Source organism: Erpetoichthys calabaricus, chromosome 17 (genome assembly GCF_900747795.2).
Source record: "Erpetoichthys calabaricus chromosome 17, fErpCal1.3, whole genome shotgun sequence".
In the NCBI taxonomy this organism is placed as follows: Eukaryota; Metazoa; Chordata; class Cladistia; order Polypteriformes; family Polypteridae; genus Erpetoichthys; species Erpetoichthys calabaricus.
In genome coordinates, this window is record NC_041410.2 from 9420073 (window position 1) to 9442750 (window position 22678).

Here is a 22678-nt window from a genome sequence, read left to right on the forward strand (position 1 = left end):
TTTTATATGTGCTGTACACAGATCTACAGTGGCGTGCAAAAAAGTTTTTGTACCCTTGCTTAAAATGTCTGTTACTGTGAAAAGTTAAGTGAGCAGAAGTTGAATTGATCATGAAAAGGCATAAAGTTAAAGACGGCTCATTTCTTTTCAGTATTTTATGCCATATTAGTTGCACAGTGAAAAAAAGAAAGGAGCACCATAAGATATTTGAGGTCTTGGATAACTTTTACTAAGGTCTCAGACCTTCATTAGCATGTTAGGACTATGGCTTGTTCAGTCATCGTTAGGAAACCCCACGTGATGCAAAGTGCAAAGCTGTATTCATTCTCAGACTCCTCATACCTTATCCTAACAGTCAGTAGGCACGGGCTCTTCTAAGCAGCTGCCCAGCACTCTGAAAAATAATTGATGCACACAAAGCAGGAGAAGGCTACAAGAAGATAGTTAACAGGAATGGTGGAGGTCAAGTTGAGTTCTGGAAGACCAAGAAAACTTCCTGAAAGAACTTCTCATTGGATTGCTAGAAAGGCAAATACCCAACCCCAACCCCCCAGTTGACTGCAAAAGACCTTTACAAAGATTTAGCAGACTATGGAGTGATGGTGCACTGTTCCGCTGTGCTCCAACACCTGAACAAATATGACTTTCATGATGGAGTCCTGTGTCCTAACCACAAAAATTCAGCTCTTGAAGTTTGCAAATGAAGATATAAACAAGCCTGATGCATTTTGGAGAAAAAAGGGTGCAGAATTCCAGGGAAAGAACACATCTCCACCTGTAAGTATGGGGGTGGATCAATCATGCTTTGGACTAGCCAGTGGCACAGGGAGCATGTCTTTGGTAGAGGGAAGAATGGATTCAAATAAATTAGAGAAAATTCTGGAGCAAACATCACACCACCTATTAAAAAAGAGGTTGGATTCTACAACAAGATAATGATGCAAAACACACCTCAAAATCTACAATGGAATACCTCAAGAGGCGCAAGCTGATGGTTTTGCAATGGCCCTCATGGTCCCCCTACCAAAACATCGTTGAAATTCTGGACAGATCTCAAATGAGCAGTTGCATGCAAGACGACCCAAGAATCTTGCAGAGTCCGAAGCCTTATGCAAGGCTGAATGGGCGAAAATACTCCCAAGTTAGACCTGAAAGACAGCTGGCTACAAAAACGTTTACAAGCTGTGATACTTTCCAAAGGGGGTCTTACAAAGTACTGACCATGTCGGGTACCCAAACTTTTGCTTTAGGCACTTTTGTGAATTTTGGAAATAAAAATGTAATCATGCTTAAAATATTAAAGAAATATGTCCTCTTTAGCTGTATACTTTTGGGTGATCAGTTCATCTTCTGCTCACTTAACTATTCACAGTAATAGACATTTTAAGCAAGGGTGACCAAACTTTGCATGCCTCTGTAAACGAGGATAAACATAATTTCATAAAATAATTCAGGAGCACCTCATATTACTCCTCCTCATCCTGCAATGTCCAAGACTATGTTGTAAACTCCTACAATTGGTCTTGTCTCTCTCTCTCCCCATATATATATATATATATATATATATATATATAAAATAAAATCCAACATCTGTCTGTATGTCTATCCGCTTTTCACGCGAGAACCACTTAACAGAATTAGATCGGGTTTTTTCTATAATTTGCTTGAACATTCTGGTTGATTTTGCTACTTCTCTCATTGTGCTAAGTATCATAGTTTGCTTGTGGTACCGAGAGACACGCAGCAGGCCGAGTGGGGCGGGACCCCTGCCCTCCCCACTCACGCGTCAGCCTCAGGACATACCTTACCTCCACTTAGCTAGCAAAGGAGAGAACTACTTAATGGATTCAGGTCAGGTTTTTTTTCTGTAATTTGCTTGAACATTCCAGTTGATTTTGCCACTTCTCTCATTGCGCTAAGAATCAACAGGAGCGATATATTCACACTAATTCCGAGACAAAGGCTGCAGGCCAAAGGGAGGGTTGAAGCATGACGTCAGGAGTGGGGAGCCGAGCAGGGCCCTCCTCACCGTCCTGTTTCACTACTATGCGGGTGGAGCCGCGGGGGACGTCTAGTATAGAATATACATTAAAGAAGACACTGTATTCAGAATCCCCTTTGCCAATTTTGATTGGCTTCAACCTGGTGCTTATTAAATCAAGTATCCTTTGTGCCAGGCTTCAGTTTACTGAAAAATATTCTATCAGTTTTTGAGTGGAAGGTTGAATATTCAGACATTTATGTTGAAAAGCATTTAACGTGTTGGTCTTGAATAAAAAGCAATCAGCTGTGGTTTAATTCAGCTGATGAGCATGTATCTGTTTGTTGAATTAATGTTTGAGATTTTTGATATACTTGTTTTTAAATGTTTGCTTTCTGTCCAGCACCTAACTGACGATTAGTTCTATCCTGACGACTGATTGATTGAATGTTTGTTCTCAAACAGTTCACTAACCTGTCAGAGCTCCACTTGATAATATAAACAGTAGAAACAAATGTTCTGTATAGTATTAGGATAGCTTTCACTTTCCAAAAATAAAAGTTTGTTTTTATTTTTTTGTGACAATGAGCATTTCCCTTTACCTTTCAGGATTTCAATTATAGATGTTTGAAACCAACTGTAAACGTATAAAGTGTCTCTGAATGGTAATTTGATTAAAAGACTCCACATGTGACACTGATTAAGTGCCATTGCAGAAACAAGGAAAAACTAGTACTATACCTGTAACATTTCCAGGATAATATCTACAAATGAAAAAGCACTGAATAATATAAAGTTTGTTTTTAGTGTTAAATATAAGGCTATTTGCAGCAAGTCCTTCTAGTAGTAACTTTTCTGTCAAATCTGTATCTGCTCATCAAAATAGCAAATATCCTTATGCTAGCAAACAATATAAATGTGCCTCTTCTTTAGGACGAGGACGGGCGGGAAGTTATCTCATTCGAGTTTCAGAAGATCCGCTACTGGTACGACTGTGACGAGAAAAATCGCTTCATACCCGTGGCCTTCCCTGTTGACCAGTCATTTGGTTATTATCAAAACTGGAAAGGCTACCAAGAAGAGGCAGAGTTGCGCATGGCAGAAAAGAAATATGGGAACAACAAGTAAGCGTATTCCTTTCTCATAATGGTTTCCAATAATGCAATTTTTTTGTTCACTGTGTCAAATATAACGTACAGTCCCAACACTGATTCTTCTCTAGTTTGGGGAAGGATTTTCATTTTGAAATTAGATATTGCAAGATTGAGATAGCTATGAAGTTAGCCTCATTGAATTTTTCTTCTATTTTTGAAATCTCAGTAGAAAATGTACGTGGCTTTTCAAAATCATCATAATCCCAATAGCTTTAAATGAGAAAACAAAAAAGGTTTGAATAACACATTAGCTTAGAGCCCATTGCACTAAGGTGATTAGTCCAGCCTGAGGAGGGTGGTTGCATTCACTCATCCAACTGATGGCTTTCTGGCGCATTATAGTTTATGGAACTGATTTGCTACCCAAGAAAGTCCACCTGTGCTTTTGCTGCAGTCTGGCACAACTGCAGCGGACACAAGGAAAATGCAGTTAATAATGCCACTTATTGAGTAGTTTCTTATGACTGTGAATGTCTCCTGAATGTGGTGGTAGCTTCAGACTTCTATGATAAAATCCTCAAGGACTGTCTTCATCTCTTAAGCTTCACAAAGCCTAAGAGACCCTGATATAAACTACTCATTACAAAGGTAGAGGGGCAAAAGACATAACTGCAATCCCAAAAGATATAGACAGGTGGGATGATCTTAATGCAAAACCATAAATGAAAATAAGTAAAAGCAAGACACCAAAGGTAATTCAAAGTCACTGCTGCTTTGGGCTATGTCATGCTGAAAGAGAAACTTCCCAATTTCCATTTTTGTTGCAGAGGATAAGCAGGTCTTCTTTTGTACAGTAAATGTTGCTCCATTTGGTTATCCTTTTTCCCCCAATAAGTTGCCCCTATTACTGCTAAAGTGAACATCTGCGTAACAGGATGCTAACTATGTCATGCTTTACTTGTAAGGATGGAGCTTTTTGGCAAAAATCCTATAAGGAAAATTTCTCAAACAATATTTTACACTTACAGGAAAATTTTGTTGGCTAATTTTGTCTGTCCGTCTATGGATTCATCCACTCATCCTACAATGAATTACCGTTTTTTTAATGCTTCCCTGCCATACTTGGGGAGGTAGCAATAGGATGTTAACTGCTTTTTAGACTAAATGCCAGTAGGTCCTTCAAATGTGACTTTACATTGTTGGTGGCCTCCCCGATTAGCTATTTTACTCTGTGTAATACTGTGTTGATGTTGATGCTGATCTGAAATCAGAAGTCATCTTTGCAGCCCATTTTGATACCAAGTTTTTTTTTTTCTTCTTTTCTCCTCTCTTCCAGGGCAGAAATGATGGTACCAGAATTCTTGGAGCTGTTCAAGGAGCGTGCCACAGCACCCTTCTTTGTCTTTCAGGTTGGAATGTGATCTTTGTTTTGTATCTTTCTACCTGTTTTTTGGTTTGAGCTAGTACTGACCAGCATCTTAGTAAACATGCTTCTGTTGCCATAATAGGTCCTTGTTTTTTATTTTAACATTCAACAATCAATGAAGGCTAACCTTTAAAGTTGAATTTTCCATGTGCCTAGGAGAGGACATTGGCTGAATAGTTTCTTTTCAGAGTAGAACAGGGGTGTCCAACTCCGGTCCTGGTGGGCCGCAGTGGCTGCAGGTTTTCATTCTAACCCTTTTCCTAATTAACTCCTTTTCCCTTCATTTTCATAGCCCTGTTTTTAATGATTCAGTCCTCTGAATTGATTTGTTTCTTCATTAAATGGCAGCCAAACAGAAATGAATTGTGAAACGAGCCAACAGATGACCACCTAAATTGGAACGTCAAACTCCAGTCCATTTCACTCCAACCAGTTTCTTAATGAGAAGCCAATTCTTGCTGTTAATTAAAGCCGTTATTGAATATCATGACTTGTTGCTGCTCTCATTCTGCCACAGCAGACTGTTGATTTTTATGTTTTTTCTAAGACCACCGTCAAGATGTTTTAGTGACCTGAGCAGACCAACTTGACCTTTCTTTATTTTCAGGTGAGCTGGTCATGTGGCAGCTTGTTTTGTGTCTCATTATTGTTTGGCTGCTCATTAAGGGAAAAGAAACAACTTATGGGTCTGAGTCACGTCAATTAAAACTAAGGCAAAACAAGTTAATTAAGAAAATGGTTAGAATGAATACCTGCAGCCACCGCGGCCCACCAGGACCGGTACACCCCTGGAGTAGAATGTAATGGGTAGCACTGCTGTGATTAACAGACAAGTGTGAATTGGACCAGTCGGGATTTGTCAGTCAGAAACTCCCGTCCAGTGTTGTATCCTTTCTTCCACCCAACACTGCTGGCATAGAATCTGCCATTCTACAGCCCAATATTAGATTAAGCATTCATTAAGTGCAGTAATGTAAGAATATCTAGTTTCTTTAAGTTCGTTTCCTCTAACTTTAGAAATTTAATCTGATAAATTCATTAGCCGCATACATTTTTATGACATGGTTATAAAATCAAAGAAGATACAGTGGTGTGAAAAACTATTTGCCCCCTTCCTGATTTCTTATTCTTTTGCATGTTTGTCACACAAAATGTTTCTGATCATCAAACACATTTAACCATTAGTCAAATATAACACAAGTAAACACAAAATGCAGTTTTTAAATGATGGTTTTTATTATTTAGGGAGAAAAAAAATCCAAACCTACATGGCCCTGTGTGAAAAAGTAATTGCCCCCTTGTTAAAAAATAACCTAACTGTGGTGTATCACACCTGAGTTCAATTTCCGTAGCCACCCCCAGGCCTGGTTACTGCCACACCTGTTTCAATCAAGAAATCACTTAAATAGGAGCTGCCTGACACAGAGAAGTAGACCAAAAGCACCTCAAAAGCTAGACATCATGCCAAGATCCAAAGAAATTCAGGAACAAATGAGAACAGAAGTAATTGAGATCTATCAGTCTGGTAAAGGTTATAAAGCCATTTCTAAAGCTTTGGGACTCCAGCGAACCACAGTGAGAGCCATTATCCACAAATTGCAAAAACATGGAACAGTGGTGAACCTTCCCAGGAGTGGCCGGCCGACCAAAATTATCCCAAGAGCGCAGAGACGACTCATCTGAGAGGTCACAAAAGACCCCAGGACAACGTCTAAAGAACTGCAGGCCTCACTTGCCTCAATTAAGGTCAGTGTTCACGACTCCACCATAAGAAAGAGACTGGGCAAAAACGGCCTGCATGGCAGATTTCCAAGACGCAAACCACTGTTAAGCAAAAAGAACATTAGGGCTCGTCTCAATTTTGCTAAGAAACATCTCAATGATTGCCAAGACTTTTGGGAAAATACCTTGTGGACTGATGAGACAAAAGTTGAACTTTTTGGAAGGCAAATGTCCCGTTACATCTGGCGTAAAAGGAACACAGCATTTCAGAAAAAGAACATCATACCAACAGTAAAATATGGTGGTGGTAGTGTGATGGTCTGGGGTTGTTTTGCTGCTTCAGGACCTGGAAGGCTTGCTGTGATAGATGGAACCATGAATTCTACTGTCTACCAAAAAATCCTGAAGGAGAATGTCCGGCCATCTGTTCGTCAACTCAAGCTGAAGCGATCTTGGGTGCTGCAACAGGACAATGACCCAAAACACACCAGCAAATCCACCTCTGAATGGCTGAAGAAAAACAAAATGAAGACTTTGGAGTGGCCTAGTCAAACTCCTGACCTGAATCCAATTGAGATGCTATGGCATGACCTTAAAAAGGCGGTTCATGCTAGAAAACCCTCAAATAAAGCTGAATTACAACAATTTTGCAAAGATGAGTGGGCCAAAATTCCTCCAGAGCGCAAACGCTTGATTGCAGTTATTGCTGCTACGGGTGGCCCAACCAGTTATTAGGTTCAGGGGGCAATTACTTTTTCACACAGGGCCATGTAGGTTTGGATTTTTTTTTTCTCCCTAAATAATAAAAACCACCATTTACAAACTGCATTTTGTGTTTACTTGTGTTATATTTGACTAATGGTTAAATGTGTTTGATGATCAGAAACATTTTGTGTGACAAACATGCAAAAGAATAAGAAATCAGGAAGGGGGCAAATAGTTTTTCACACCACTGTACATTGCTGTGTAAGAAATTTAGGACACCCTCTTATAATTGTATATTTTAAACATATGGAAATCTTATCCTCCTCTTTGAGTCACATTCACCTAATAATAACACAATCTGAATAATGGCAATGAAAGGATGCACTTTGCAAATAACCAATGAGCAGAAATGCAATTTCTGGGGAAGAAAATAATGCAAAAAAGCCTCATTATCTCCTAACTTAGTAATAATTTAGGAATACCAAACCAAGTGTCAAATAATAGCAAATATTTAGACTTGAGATGCCCTGTCCTGGTATAGAAGTACCGTCATGGCCTTAGGCTATCATTCCTTCCAGTTTCTGCATTCTTTTTGGACTTGTTTGACTTAAACTGAGAATCTTGTTTATATCTTTGTATTGTGTTAATTAAAAATGCACAATGGGGTTTATTTATTTTTCATTGTAATTTAATAAGCATGATTAGATTTTCCTTTCTTTATTTTTGTTTTTGCTTACTGTTGTTCATCATGATTGGAAATAACTCCAAAACAGTGACTTCTGTGTAATATCCTTTGATATTGGCACTCTTGTCTGCTGTCTATTTTAATACAATTAAGGGAACCAGTAAGATAGAAAAAACTGAAAAGTAAACATTAAAATAAAATTGACACCTGTGAATTAAATTATGATGCAGAATGAGAACAGGAGAGGCCAGACTGTCAAACAAGATGATAAATTAGGAGCAGCAATCCTTAGAGAAATATTTTGGTAGATAGATATAGCATGTAACATTTTTAGCTGACCATGGTTTTCAGCTACTGTAATAGGCACCTGACCAGTGCTCTTTATGCATATAAAGTGACTCCTTCTTTTGTATGCCATTATTGTATAGTGATGATCCTTATCATAATGTGCAGAATTTTTCCCTTATAAAACATTAACATCACTATAATTGCAATCATGTTACCTCCATGGAAAAGTTAAGATATCTACTAGGAGTCAAAAAAGAGGAGATCAAGATTCATTAACACAACACACACAAGATCTTGTATGTTTTAAATGTGAATTAACAAAGGTGGGTATGGGGGAGTTTGGATGAGTTTAAACCTTATGATCTTCATACATTTGACTTTGTAAGGGTCCGCTTATGATAAAATCTCTCACTACGACACTAGTTTTTTTCCATTTTGAATCATTTTGAACTTAAATTAGACATCCTTATAATTGATCAATTTAAAGATGCCAGTAACCACACACTTGTGTCTTTGGGAGTGGGAGTACTCCACTGAATAAATAGACACAAAATAAAATATTACATTCATTTTCTGAACTCGCAGTCCTTTATAAGGAAATAGGAAGTAAGACCCATCCACATAGGGTGTAAGGCAGGAACTCCTCCTGAACTGATAGGAAATTTAATTTATTCCAGATCAATTCAGTGTCACCAGTTAACATGACACACATCTTTTGAGTGAAGGAGGAAAAATGAAAAGAAGTGAAGAAAACTCAGATACTATAAGAAGGTGCAGACTACACATAGAAAATGCCCAGACTAAAATTCAAACCCAGGTCTTGTGAGGCAGTAGCAGCACTGATCTCAAATATCTTAAATTGAAATCCTTCCCCGAAAGGACCGATATGAAAAAGGTGATGATAAATAGATGCCATCTTCTTAAAAAAATAAAAAACAAACAAAACAAAAAAAAAAACTGACTCATATCAGTGGTTGTAAGTAATGGTTTTTGTGGAGAACAGCTTTATCATTCTTGGTACAAAAACAAAGTCATAAAACATACCAAACATTTTTTCCACTGTAAAATGCACTCCCACCTCCGAATGTGTGTCTGTATAAATATCTCATCGTGGTTTCAACCCTGTGTATGTAGTTCCAGATGATGGAGTTTTTCTGGCACCGGTCAAGGCAATTAATAGCTCAAGATTCAGTTTAGAGACAAAAGCAAGCAGGAAAGACTTGTAAAGCATGGCAGTCTGACAGGGAAGGGTATTAGTTTCAATTCCTTTTCAGTTTATTCTTGATTAGTGCTTTTCCATTAAGGATACACAGCACCTTGTGTATACCTTGTTCTGTATGTAGAAACCTATAATGTTCACCTGATTTCTACCCTGGTTCTGTAGTTCAGGTGCAAAAAGAACTAGTGCTTAACCAGCAGCACTGGACATAAATTAGGAACCAGCCCTGGATTTTGTGCCAGTCTGTCATAGGGCACATCCACACCAAGCCAGGTTAGAGTTGCCAGTTACACTTTGGTGTAGAAGGGAGATTTATACAAAGACATGGAAATACATTAAAAAAAACACATAGATATTATTCAGGCTGCTTTCAAATCTCGTACTCTGTGATGCACCAATGCCAAATACTGGGCTACCTAACAACACTACAATGAATATGGACACCATGCCAAAAAAACTTTAAGTGGAAGCCCTTAATATGAGATGTTTTTTTGGAAAAAGCTGTGTTTAAGTCAAAAATTCTCAGCAAGATCACATGTAGGTGAACAGTTTCCTTATGGAAACTTTTTTTTTTTTGTGTGAAATTAATGGTGAGTGATGAGAAGGCTTTTGGAGGGTGTGAAATCTAAAGGGACAGTACCCTAGGGAATGTGGAATTCCTGAAAATTGTCTGTGTATCTGTGCATTTTTTAATCTCTTTAGTCCATTACAGGGTTCTTGGGATTTGGAGCATATTCTGGAAGTCATAGACACAAGGCAGAAATCAGTCCTGGGCAAAATCTAAGAAGTCACTTAAAATTCTGAGGTTTCACCACTGGTCATTTAAATATAATTTTTATTGCTCAGTATTTGCTTATTAGCTTTATCCTGTCAAGTTTTGCATTCTCTTGATTATCAAGCTTCTGTCATGTTACCGTAATGTTAATGTGAAGTAAAACCATCTATCATTATCCAACCTGCAATATCCTAACTACAGGGTCACGGGGGTCTGCTGGAGCCAATCCCAGCCAACACAGGGCGCAAGGCAGGCAACAAACCCCGGTCAGGGCGCCAGCCCACCGCAGGGTGCACACACACACACACCAAGCACACACTAGGGACAATTTAGAATCGCCAATGCACCTAACCAGCATGTCTTTGGACTGTGGGAGGAAACCAGAGTACCCGGAGGAAACCCACGCAGACACAGGGAGAACATGCAAACTCCATGCAGTGAACCTGGGTCTCCTAACTGCGAGGCAGCAGCGCTACCCACTGCGCCACCATGCCGCCCTGAAGTAAAACCTTTAGCTGTAAATACAGAATACTTTCGAGTATTTATAAGTCTTGTAAAAGTGGTTGCCCACAGTGACCAGTGTGTTAACCACACAATATACCCGCATGCTAAAGACTGCACAACAGAACCTTCATTTTCAGTTCCGACATATTAACTAGACCTTCTGAGTGCTGCTTAACCTTAAGCTCCTGTGCCAGTTTGCTTGCACTTAGTGGGAGTTTTTCTTCTGAGAGTTGTCAACTTGCCACTCAACCTGTAACTGAGCAGACAGCTGGATGGCATTAAAAGTAGGAGTGTAAGAGGGAGGATGCCTTTCCGCTCAATAAGGCCTGCTCTGTCCTTGGAAGTTGTGTTGATTAAGTGTAGTGATGGGTGAGAGGGGGGTTCTGACTTCCCTTTTTGTGGGGGCAGAACTCTGCTTGAAGAGATTCTGTGTGGTGTCCAAACTTTTCTGATCTCTTTGTGTAGGGTTACTCTGAGTTGGTGAGGCAGTGAGCAAGAAGGAAGCTGAGACTTCTGAAAAGAAGCTGCTGCTGGAATTGACTAGAACATTTTACATTAATGATGTTTTTTGTATATAGATCAGTATATGCCAGGTGAATGTCTCTCACAACAATGTGTTTGAAACTCTGCAGTTAGTAATGCAACAATACTCATTAACCCTTCAGTTATTAAATGTATGTATGAGTAAACTGTGCTTGCTCTTTCGTCTCTTTACAGGTATTCTGTGTTGGCCTGTGGTGCCTAGATGAGTATTGGTACTACAGTGTCTTCACTCTCTTTATGCTGGTAGCCTTTGAGGCCTCTCTTGTACAACAGCAGATGAGGAACATGTCAGAGATAAGAAAGATGGGCAACAAACCCTACATGATACAGGTATGAAATCTGTTCATATGGCATGGGAAAGCAGACAGACTATTTCCAGTATCATCTAGAAAGTATCCTCTACATAATAAGATAACCAAGTCAGTGTTATGAAACAAATGATGCCAAAGCTACCAGTCCCTGGGTGGCTTGATTGATTTTACCTATGGATCACTGCTTGAAGTCTTTTTTTCTACAAATTTAAGCTGTCCGTTAAGGCCATGTCACATTACATGACTTTTCAACCAATTTTCAGTCGTATACTTAATTTCACACAATTTTGGCATGCCAGGGACAGTTGCAGTTTTCTCCCGTGACTGTAAATTGTGGAGTATGGTAATACCCAGCTAACATGTGACTCATCCAAATAAAATCAGAGTTGTAGGGGCAGATTGGTGTGCATGTGAAAACTGGCAACCAATGAGCACTCACCTGGATTTTCAACACCTATAAGGCAGCTATGAAGAATAAGGAATGTGGGTATTTTGGATCTCGCAACCAGAGGAGATGTTCATTTGTCTGCTATTTCATATTTTACCTACAATGACACAATGGAAGAAGAGAAAAAGGGACCGAAATTGTGACTGAATTTGCTGCCGTGTAAAGCCATTTACATGGGAACTGGCTCCATCAGGCAGCACATTATTAGCACTAAAAAGGGCAAGCTTGGAATATTTTTGAAATGTTTAAAAGTTTATGATGACATTACGTAGTTGGCTAATTTAACTCTGCAATTGTGTAAAATCTAGACTTTGTAATCGAACATATTAGGGTGACGAGATCGATAACTGAAATCGTTAAATTTGACATCCCCTCCAAAGTTGTGTAATGTTATCACTTTAGCATTGCCACTCTTGGTCTGCTGATTCTATATGAGCTAAATGTGAATAACTTTTACCTGAGTAGTTGGGGTCTCTATTATTAGCTCTGTAACCTTCTGATGTTGTTTTCCAAATCTGTTTCCTCTAGTACAGGTTCTTGAGAGCTGGAGCCAATCCCATCATTAAACATACATTTCACATCTTTTAGCTGTGGCAGAAAACCCATATAGAAATGTAGAAAATATGCAATATCTACACACTGTATACTGGACCCAGTCTGAAAAATGAAAATGCTGAAATACAGTTACTGTGCCTATGTTTTCTGCTGAAAATGATTGCAAACATTGAGATCTTGGATTGCTCATGTTGTTATTGTAAAATTAAACCTTCGATTCTCCGACAGACTGCCTGGTTCACTGAGACGAATCAAAATCTTATTCTTTAATTGTCAGCTATTAGACATGAAGAAGACATAATTAAATGACTGCACTGAATTAAAAAAACTGAAAAAGCAATCAAAAGTAAATTATAATGATATCAAAAGAAATTAAGAAAAATACGACTTCTAACAGCAGACTAAAGTAAAAAATATTTTGAAGTAGTTTGTCTTCAAAAGTCACAGATTTTAAGATTTAATAATTCTGTAAATCCTTCATTTTAAAATTTAAAAATAATCATTTTCAGATCTTATGCAGATACAATCTATACTCAGACTTAAACAAAATCCGTACTGACTTTGACTAAGTTAGTAAATTCAACATGTCATGCCAAATAAAACTTTTGAATTTCAAGTCACTGTTCAGTTTTGCTCATGTGTAATTGTAGGCACAAATACAGCTCTATTAAATGGCTAGTTGTTTAAAATACTCCATGTTATAAAGTGCAATTTTTAAATTTTATTTTATACCTTAATGCCACCAATTAACGTGAGCCAACCATCTCTGAAGCCCTAAAGTTATATGGAAATGGCAGGAATCAGAACTTTAATTAATACAGTATAAATATCAATGTTACACATCTTAATTTAAGTTTTTATTTAAAAATTGAAGCCGCAGACTTCTTTTTGATTAACTTGGTATGTAACCCATCTCTCATTAGTTTAGTATATATTTTTAAAAGTGCTCGTTTCTCTTTGAGTAATCCTTTATATTGTGATTAGAAAGACAGCCCTATGTAGTAACTAACTTAGGTGTTCTGAGGCTTGTTGATTTCATTACAGACTAAATTTTTGAAAATGTTGATATTTCTCAATGGTAATCCATTATAGGTGCCTCTCTGCAAATATAGTCTGTGAAAATGACCAGGAGGAATATAAAATTAGAATCATTTGTTATTGCTGTTTCTCCTTCTCTCACATTTTCATCCCTCCCTCTTTTTTTACTAGGTTTACAGAAGCAGAAAATGGCGGCCAATTTCCAGCGATGAGCTAATTCCTGGAGACATTGTTTCTATAGGTATTTTACCATACTTTACGTGTATTTTCACGTTTTGGTCATGGGGGTCATGTCACATTCAACATTTTGAGTTCATATTCCACTCCAGTACCTATCCATGGAGGTCATATGCTCTCCCCATGTATGCACAGGTTTTTTTTTCTGGATGATCCAGTTTTCCTCCCACATCCCCTCCAACATGCACAATTTTTAAATTGGTTACTCCACAGTGTGCCCCAGTTTTTTTTTTTGTGTTGGGGGTGTGTGTGAGTGAGTGGGCCATGCAATAGACTGGCATCCTCTCCAAAGCTGTTTCGTGCCTTGCACCTGATGATTCTGACTGCTGACTGTGGACCTCACTGCTGCCCTGAATTTCAGTTTGTGAATGTCATGTCTTTTTCACACTTGTGCATTTAATGATGTTCCCTCTGCAGGTCGCTCTCCCCAGGAGAATTTAGTTCCATGTGATGTGTTGCTCCTGCGTGGTCGATGTATTGTGGATGAGGCCATGCTGACTGGCGAGTCTGTCCCCCAGATGAAAGTAAATTATTATTTTGAAATTTTAACTTGTGCCATATATTCACTGTCCGCCTTTGTTCTGTCTTCTCTTTTCTAATTCAATACCTGCAACATATTTTTTTTAGTTTTCCTCCACTCTCCTGTTAAGTTCTTACACTGTGATTTTGATAAATACCACTCTTTTTTTTCTTTTTAATTCACAGGAACCTGTGGAGGATCTGGATCCCAACCACCTCTTAGAGCTTCAGCTGGACTCCCGGCTTCATGTGATATCTGGGGGAACAAAAGTAGTCCAGCATACTCCACCTCAGAAGGCCAGCGCTGGATTGAAACGTATGTGATTGCTTTACCGTCTAATTCCTCTATATAATAAAAGTACAATTATTCATCACACATAATTACTAAATATGTACTGACTGGTTACAATAAGGCAAAAACATATTTTACATGTTTGCTGGATCCATGAAGCGGCATTTGTGTTACCTTGTGGAATTATTGAACTGCTTCATCCTGAATAAGATCACACAATGGTAAAATTTCATGGCAAAATAGCCTCATGTGTTCTAGCGGCCGTTGTGTTCACAGCATACAGTGGAACCTTGGGTCACGAATATCTCGGACCACATACAAATCAGGTTACGACCTTAAAGTTCGCCAAACTTTTGCATCTGTTCATGACCACACACTTGGGTGACGAACAAGCCAGTTTCCCTTCCGGTTCGTACGCGCCGATGATTTCCGCACGTGTTCAGTCTCTCCCTGTGTCTTTCTTGTGGTACCCCCTCCAGTATTGCTCACATCTGTATCAGAGGCACATTCCTTATGCCTCACAAACTGCAGTTTGCATGACAGACCATGCATTATCAAGGACCCCATTGGCTTGTCCACCACCACATCTCTGAGTATACCCCTTAAGTGGCATGTGTGGATGGTATTGAAGGCACTGGGGATATGTGTATACATATATAATATATATATGTGTGTGCAGTGAATACACTTGACTTATAGTTTTCATTCTCTTTCTCTGTACATTTAGCATTTGTTTGCTCAGAGGTTGATGCGATTGCTGTTTCCTGAGCAGCTCTTCTTTTCTGCACCTTAGCGGCCCGCTTCTTCTCTTCTTCTATCGGCATCTTTTTGCATTAAAACTGATTAAATCAGTGTTTGTGTTGCAATTACTTAGTATGTTTTTCTTAATTTTTCACTTAAGCTGCCACTTAAGTCTTCTATCTGCCTCAAGAATGATGTAAGATTTGAAGAGGTAGGGGGAGTGATGGTGAAGGTGGTAGGGATGAGAACAGCACACATACATAGCTGATTCTACAATAAAATAAAATAAAAATAAAAAGAGTAATAAAAATCATCACCCCAGAAGCAGATAGTAGACGCCACATAGTATATGTGTACCAAATTTCAGCTCAATAGGTCAAAGGGTTTGTGAGCTAGTAAAATTTGTACTTTTTGTCTGTTGAATAGTTTCAAAAGTCATCATGTGTGTGTTTTTTCTACTAGCAGAGTACTACTTAATGCTTGCAAACCTATGGAACCTTAAGGTTTAAAAGTATCTGTACTCCATGGGACCTCTACTACCTTATCTGTCTGACCTTTTCTATTTTTAATAATATTCATTTGTTTGTTTTCTTTTTTTAGCTGTTGACAATGGATGTGTAGCTTATGTGCTGCGGACTGGATTTTACACCTCACAGGTATGACAGAAAAATGAATTTCTTCCCCCAAATTTCTAGGACTTGGCTATGTAGACATTCACTGATTACAGGATTTTATGCCACTCAATTTATTAATTGGTATATAATTGTGTGATGTGACCACAAGGTGGTGCCACTGAACCCCAACTTCAGATATAATAATTGCCCAACATTGTCATGGATTCAAATAAAGGATTTTTATTACCCAATATAAATTATCAAGTGTGTAAAACCAGTCAAACAATAAATATAAAGCAAGTGAATCTTCATTCTCTCCTTGCACTCCTCCTTTAGAGTGTCGCTTCACATAGATGAGTCAGAGTCTGGAGGCAGCGGGCTCATTTTAAACTTGATCCAGGAATGCTTCTGGTGCCATAGTGTGTCTTCTTGGAAGCAATTCCAAATCATGTGGAAACCAGGGAGGTCCTCCCCTGACAGCTCCCTCTAATGGCACCCAGTGCCCCTGTCAGGGCTGCACTTCCGGACTCCAACTCCCATGTACTCCTGTGGGTGTCCAAACTGGGATGCCTCAGGAGGTCCACTGCCACCTGTCTTATGGGAGATGAAACTGCGCCTGGTTTCCAAGTTCCACTACTCCATCCTTTAAAACCCTCTGACATAGCCGTCTGTCCTTTTATACAGTGGTTAGTGACATCTGCCTTTTAACTTGATGGATTGTTCAGGTTCTCTTCTGTAGTAACAGAAAAACATCTATATGTGAAAGAGCCATTAGAGGAACAAGGCTGTTGAACCTCACCCACTGTGTGAGCTATGCCCTTCTGCCTGTTTTGTGTCACAAGCTAAATTTTGTGCAATTATTACAAATTGGTTGTGAGGTGATATACTGGTCTGAAATCCACATGGTGTTGTGGAGTGGCAAAGAAGTATTGGGTACTACCTTGTTTTGATCAGTAATTGATTAAAATATCAGGTGAGCTGAATTTAATTAAATGGTCAAAACTAACACTGTTGGGACTTTCTACAACAATAGACAGAGATGAGGTAAACCATCTAATTAAAAGAAAAGCTCAAGTTTCCAAAACGGCTTGACTTTAGAAAATCATTACAGCAAAAAACTTGCAGCCATTGTGAATTTTAAGAAATAAGTGTGCCTTTTTCTCTCTGTTAAAAAAAAAAACTTTAGCTGTAAAGAAGAAGCTGTCTTAGTGTACTCCAAAAAGATGTTTGAAAACGTAAATTATACAGCAGAGATGGTTAGTTTTAGTCTTGTAAGGCTACAGGCTTTCATTTTAGTAAGTTTTGTAATTTCAGCACATTTTCATGTTTGTCTACACAAAACAAACATGTCCACAGGCTTCAATTCCGCAAGATGAAGATGGTCTACAGCAGTAGATGGCCAATCCTAACCACAAATGGCCAGCTACTTTCATACCATCCAGTTTCTTAGAAACACGCTGCTAACAAAATGTTGTGCTTGCTGTTCCTGCTACTCTGCAGAGACAGAAATTTCTACCAGTATATATTTGACTTTGCTAAGGAAGTCATTGAACATTTTGTGGACCAGGATGAATTAATAACTTCTAGTTCTCAATTATACCTTTTAATTCTTTCTACATATTTTGTCTGATATTTTATGGTGAACACACTCCTGTGTAAATTAAGTCAAATTAACTGCTTCACTTTTGGAGGTCTTGCTACTAAAGCCTCCTTGTTTGTTGTGAAACAATTAAAATACATAATTTCAACAGGCAAGTTCACTAAAGGAACGTATTGACTGAATTGACTCTTGTGTCAGTACTAAGCTTCACTCTGAAGTTCATAAATAAGTTAAATACTCACTATAGGGAATTTTGAAGATTGCAGACAAAGTGATGGATAGTAAGCCATCTGATTAAATAAGTTTAATTAGCAGCAGGAATTGACTTAATGAAATTGGTGATAACAAAAATCCACATTTATTGCAGTCCTCCAGGACCACTGTTGAATACTAATTTGTTATAAAGGTAAACTTGTAACAAAGATGGCACAGGGTGAAGCATAATATCTGTACTTGCTGGTGTAGTCTGTCTCTGACACATTGTTGATCTTGAGAGAATAACCTCATCTCTCTAGTGTCCTATCAGTAGTTCTCTGTTATTTTAGATTAAACATCAACTAATGGATATCAACTGATTTCTAAGACTGGTTGAAATCGAAGTTATCAACAAAGACCTTGGCATTAACATTTGCAGTGCACCATACAATGGCCTTTGTCATATGCAATTTGGTATGGCATTCGTAAAAGCAGTGTTAATGTTTGTAATGCGCCATCTACTGGATTGACAAATGCAATGCATTTCTCTCTATTATAAAAAGAAAAATCTTGGGATGAGACAACTTTTTTCCTGCGACAAGACGTGATCTTTTGAAGAGAGACACTTTCACGTCCTGCGAGACGGTCAAGTCACGTCTTACTTACAACCTTTGGAAGCAAGTCCCGTGATACATATGCAGAGCAGGTTAGAGATAATGGAAGTAGGAAAATTCGAAAGTCTCAAAGAAATGAGAGTGAAGATCGCATTAGCGCCAACAAACGGAAAATATTACTCGGTGAAATAACGGAACAGCGAAAAGAGATCGAATAGAGTTTGAGGATATCAGGGGGAGAAGAGAGACAAAAAGGACAGCTGCTGCACAGGTTTTTAAACGTTTGAAGCGCCAAACGAAATGCAGATCACGCGGCACGGCAGCAGCAACAAGCCAGCAGCTGATCGAGCAAAGAGTAGGTTAAAAAAAGAAAACCTGTGTCTGTGTCCCATTGTATCACCATTTAAGAGGGGTTTCGGAGGAGCAGTTTTTAAAGTTGGAACACAGGGATGGTTCCGTGACTTGTTCAGGGTATGAATTAAATCGGCAGCCTTAAGGTTTAATGCACAGTATCCAAGCTGTTGCACAGCACTGCTTAAATAAGAAAAAAAGGTAATGATTTCTTTTAAAACCTACTTTAATTTCAAGTTCATGTAAAATATATTGTCATTTGTAAAAAGTACAATGAAATGGGTACTTGTGTCTCTCATAGAATTGTTAAAGGAGTTTAATAGAAACATCAAACAATGACAGTGTTTTAGGTGCAACATTACATGGTGCATATAAAAAAAAACATTCATTCATTAGTCAGTATGAGTGGCTGGTGAGCAGCCCTATGACTTGTGCTTAAAATTGTTTGTCAGTCTACTGGTGTGAATGCTAATGGACCTGAGGAGGCAAGAGAAAGTAACTGTGCAGGTCTTTAGTAATACATTCTGCTTTTCTAAGGCAGTGCGTGTCAGTAATGATGTGAGTTGAGTTCTCCCCCCTGTGTTGTGTCCAGTGATCCTAAGCAGAGAAGATGCCATACCAGGGTCTTAAGTTATCAGTGAAGGTGGATTTCACTGGAGAATTTGGTGAGCATAGATGGAGACATATGTGCTTTCCTTTGATGTAAAGATGATAACACATTGATAAGCCTTATTGGTGAAAGCAAAAATGTGTTATGCCCCCTTTAGGTCATCAGTGTTGGTAAATCTGAAAAAAAAAAAAATTAAAGGTGGTGGTCCTCTCCATAAAATCCTCAACAGCCTGCTGATTCCTATGACCACTCCTTTTATTTTGCAGACATTAAGGTTGAGATTATTTGCTGGCACAGCTGTGTTAGAATGCAGATACTGTTCTCTGTAAACAGTCTTATCATTGTTATTAATCAGGCCTGTGATGGTGGAGTCATCAACAAATTTAATGGTGAAGCTAGAGCTGTGTCTGGCAGTTTATTTGAAGTGTTGAAACTAATAGTGCAGCCTTCTGCTTCATTCATGTATTGACAAGGTTTGCAAAACTGTCTCTTTTTTACTTTAGAATACAGTAATCCCTCCTCCATCGCAGGGGTTGCGTTCCAGAGCCACCCGCGAAATAAGAAAATCCGCGAAGTAGAAACCATATGTTTATATGATTATTTTTATATTGTCATGCTTGGGTCACAGATTTGCGCAGAAACACAGGAGGTTGTAGAGAGACAGGAACGTTATTCAAACACTGCAAACAAACATTTGTCTCTTTTTCAAAAGTTTAAACTGTGCTCCATGACAAGACAGAGATGACCGTTCAGTCTCACAATTAAAAGAATGCAAACATATCTTCCTCTTCAAAGGAGCAAACAAATCAATAGTGCTGTTTGGTTTTTAAGTATGTGAAGCACCGCGGCACAAAGCTGTTGAAGGCGGCAGCTCACACCGCCTCCGTCAGGAGCAGAGAGAGAGAGACAGATAAAAAAATCAATACGTGCCCTTCGAGCTTTTAAGTATGCGAAGCACCATGCAGCATGTCACTTCAGGAAGCAGCTGCACAGAAGGTAGCCAACGTGAAGATAATCTTTCAGCATTTTTAGACGAGCGTCCGTATCGTCTAGGTGTGCGAACAGCCCCCCTGCTAAATCCCCCTACGTCAGGATCAGAAAAGGTCAGCGCAAGTGAGAGAGAGAGAGAAAAGTAAGCTGGGTAGCTTCTCAGCCATCTGCCAATAGCGTCTCTTGTATGAAATCAACTGGGCAAACCAACTGAGGAAGCATGTACCAGAAATTAAAAGACCCATTGTCCGCAGAAATCCGCGAACCAGCAAAAAATCCGCGATATATATTTAAATATGCTTACATATAAAATCCGCGATAGAGTGAAGCCGCGAAAGGCGAAGCGCGATACAGCGAGGGATCACTGTATTATATTTTGAGATTATTTTGTGTGAAACTTTGTATTGATTGACATTTGAATTTGATTAAAGGCATTTCAGCCACTGTTTGCTTGATTTTGCAGGGCAAGCTATTACGCACTATTCTCTTTGGGGTAAAGAGAGTTACAGCCAACAACCTGGAGACATTCATTTTCATCCTCTTCCTCCTTATCTTTGCTGTTGCTGCTGCTGGTTATGTCTGGGTTGAAGGTTAGAATACATTTTGTTTTTATCATTTTCATTTATACATTTCCTGTTTACAAACGGCAAATGTTTTACTTAACATTTCTTTACGGAATGTTGCTCATTACAGGAACAAAGGACCTAAGCCGTAACCGCTACAAACTCTTTTTGGAATGCACGCTGATTCTTACTTCTGTTGTGCCACCTGAGTTACCAATCGAGCTCTCGCTGGCAGTCAACACGTCTCTCATTGCACTGGCAAAACTCTGTAAGTGGTGACAGTTCATCTGTGGTGTTCATTTAGCCTGGCATAATCTTTCATTGTTTAATGTACTTTCCTGTTCCAGTAGAATTTAGCTGTGGTGCAAGAATAAGGCTGATGTGTTTCATTGTTTCACATTACCTCTGAGTCTCCACCACTTCTGTTAACAGATGTCTACTGCACAGAGCCGTTTCGAATCCCCTTTGCTGGCAAGGTGCAGATCTGCTGCTTTGACAAAACCGGCACTCTTACCAGTGATAACTTGGTGGTGAGGGGTGTAGCGGGACTCAGGTAAGGCTATATTGGAGGATGGAGAGGGATGTGTGGTGTCTATTAATATAACTTACTATACTGATTTCACACTTTTCATATAAAAGTAGATGAAATGGCCTTGTGGTTGAGGCATTCCACTATAATTCATAAGGCTTCAACAACAGTCCCCGTCACAGTCTCCATGTGTAACACCAAAGAGATCACTTTCCAGTTCCTCAATGATACAAATATGGAAACAATTGTACATTGCGTGTTATAATGCTTTAGAGTGGGTTCCACTGAGGTGCTTTATACAATACTTTTTGTGTTTGTGTTTTATGCAATCCAATTATTTCTTTTGTCCTAGAATGAAGGTGAGGATATGTGTGAGAATACTGCAAGGTAGCAATGTCCCATTCATCGTGGCTCCTTATTTTGTATTTTCTAGGGGTTGCCACAGCGGATCATCTTCTTCCATATCTTTCTGTCCTCTGCATCTTGTTCTGTTACACTCATCACCTGCGTGTCCTCTCTCACCACATCCATAAACCTTCCGTTAGGCCTTCCTCTCTTCCTCTTCCCTGGCAGCTCTGTCCTTAGCATCCTTCTCCCAATATACTCAGCATCTCTCCTCTGCACATGTCCAAACCAACGCAATCTCGCCTCTCTGACTTTGTCTCCCAACCTGAGCTGACCCTCTAATGTCCTCATTTCTAATCCTGTCCATCTTCGTCATACCCAATGCAAATCTTAACATCTTTTATTCTGCCACCTCTGGCTCTGTCTCCTGCTTTCTGGTTAGTGCCACCGTCTCCAACCCATATAACATAGCTGGTCTCACTACCGTCCTGTAGACCTTCCCTTTCACTCTTGCTGTGATATCCGTCTGTCACAAATCACTCTTGACACTCTTCTCCATCCATTCCACCCTGCCTACACTCTCTTTTTCACCTCTCTTCCACACTCCCCATTACTCTGTACTGTTGATACCAAGTATTTAAACTCCTCCACCTTCGTAGACTCTACTCCTTGCATCCTCACTATTCCACTAACCTCCCAAGGATACATAATTTTTATTTGAATGTCATATTTTAATTAAGATCATATGCTGATGCAGTAGTAGTGAGTACTTTTACCATATAGCTGCAGCGACCCAGAGTTGCTATTTGTAAGGTGCTTGCATGTTCTCACTATGTCTGTGTAGGATTTTTCTAGGTGATCCAATTTAATCCCATGCTGAAATACTTGTGTGTGGTAGGCAATTGTCAGTTTTCTTCTATCATCTGAGTTTGTGTATGTGTAACTGACATCCCCACCAAGAGGGGTCTTCTTGTCTTGTGCAAATGTTGACAGGATAGTAAATGATAGGAATTTGAGATTGGGAGTATGTATGTAAATATCAGTTGAATGCCAGGCTTTGCTTATTTTCCCCTGGTCTGCATCTCTTATGTAGTAAAGAAAGAAAGAGAGAATAGAAACAATATGAAAACAGGTCTTGGATACACATGCACCCCAGCAAGTAGAATATCCACTTTGTTCCAAAT

General features: G+C 39.1%; 1 protein-coding gene across 1 annotated transcript in view; it reads left to right on the top strand.

The window, feature by feature from the left end:
- The window catches only part of atp13a1 (ATPase 13A1), a 68434-nt gene that overhangs the window by 11437 nt on the left and 34319 nt on the right, over positions 1 to 22678 (top strand). The window contains exons 3-12 of the mRNA XM_028823929.2: positions 2915 to 3105; positions 4412 to 4484; positions 11117 to 11272; positions 13466 to 13535; positions 13949 to 14055; positions 14237 to 14366; positions 15684 to 15739; positions 20521 to 20647; positions 20751 to 20888; positions 21053 to 21173. Coding sequence (XP_028679762.2) covers positions 2915 to 3105; positions 4412 to 4484; positions 11117 to 11272; positions 13466 to 13535; positions 13949 to 14055; positions 14237 to 14366; positions 15684 to 15739; positions 20521 to 20647; positions 20751 to 20888; positions 21053 to 21173 — 1169 coding nt within the window. The remainder of the gene's footprint in view (positions 1 to 2914; positions 3106 to 4411; positions 4485 to 11116; positions 11273 to 13465; positions 13536 to 13948; positions 14056 to 14236; positions 14367 to 15683; positions 15740 to 20520; positions 20648 to 20750; positions 20889 to 21052; positions 21174 to 22678) is intronic.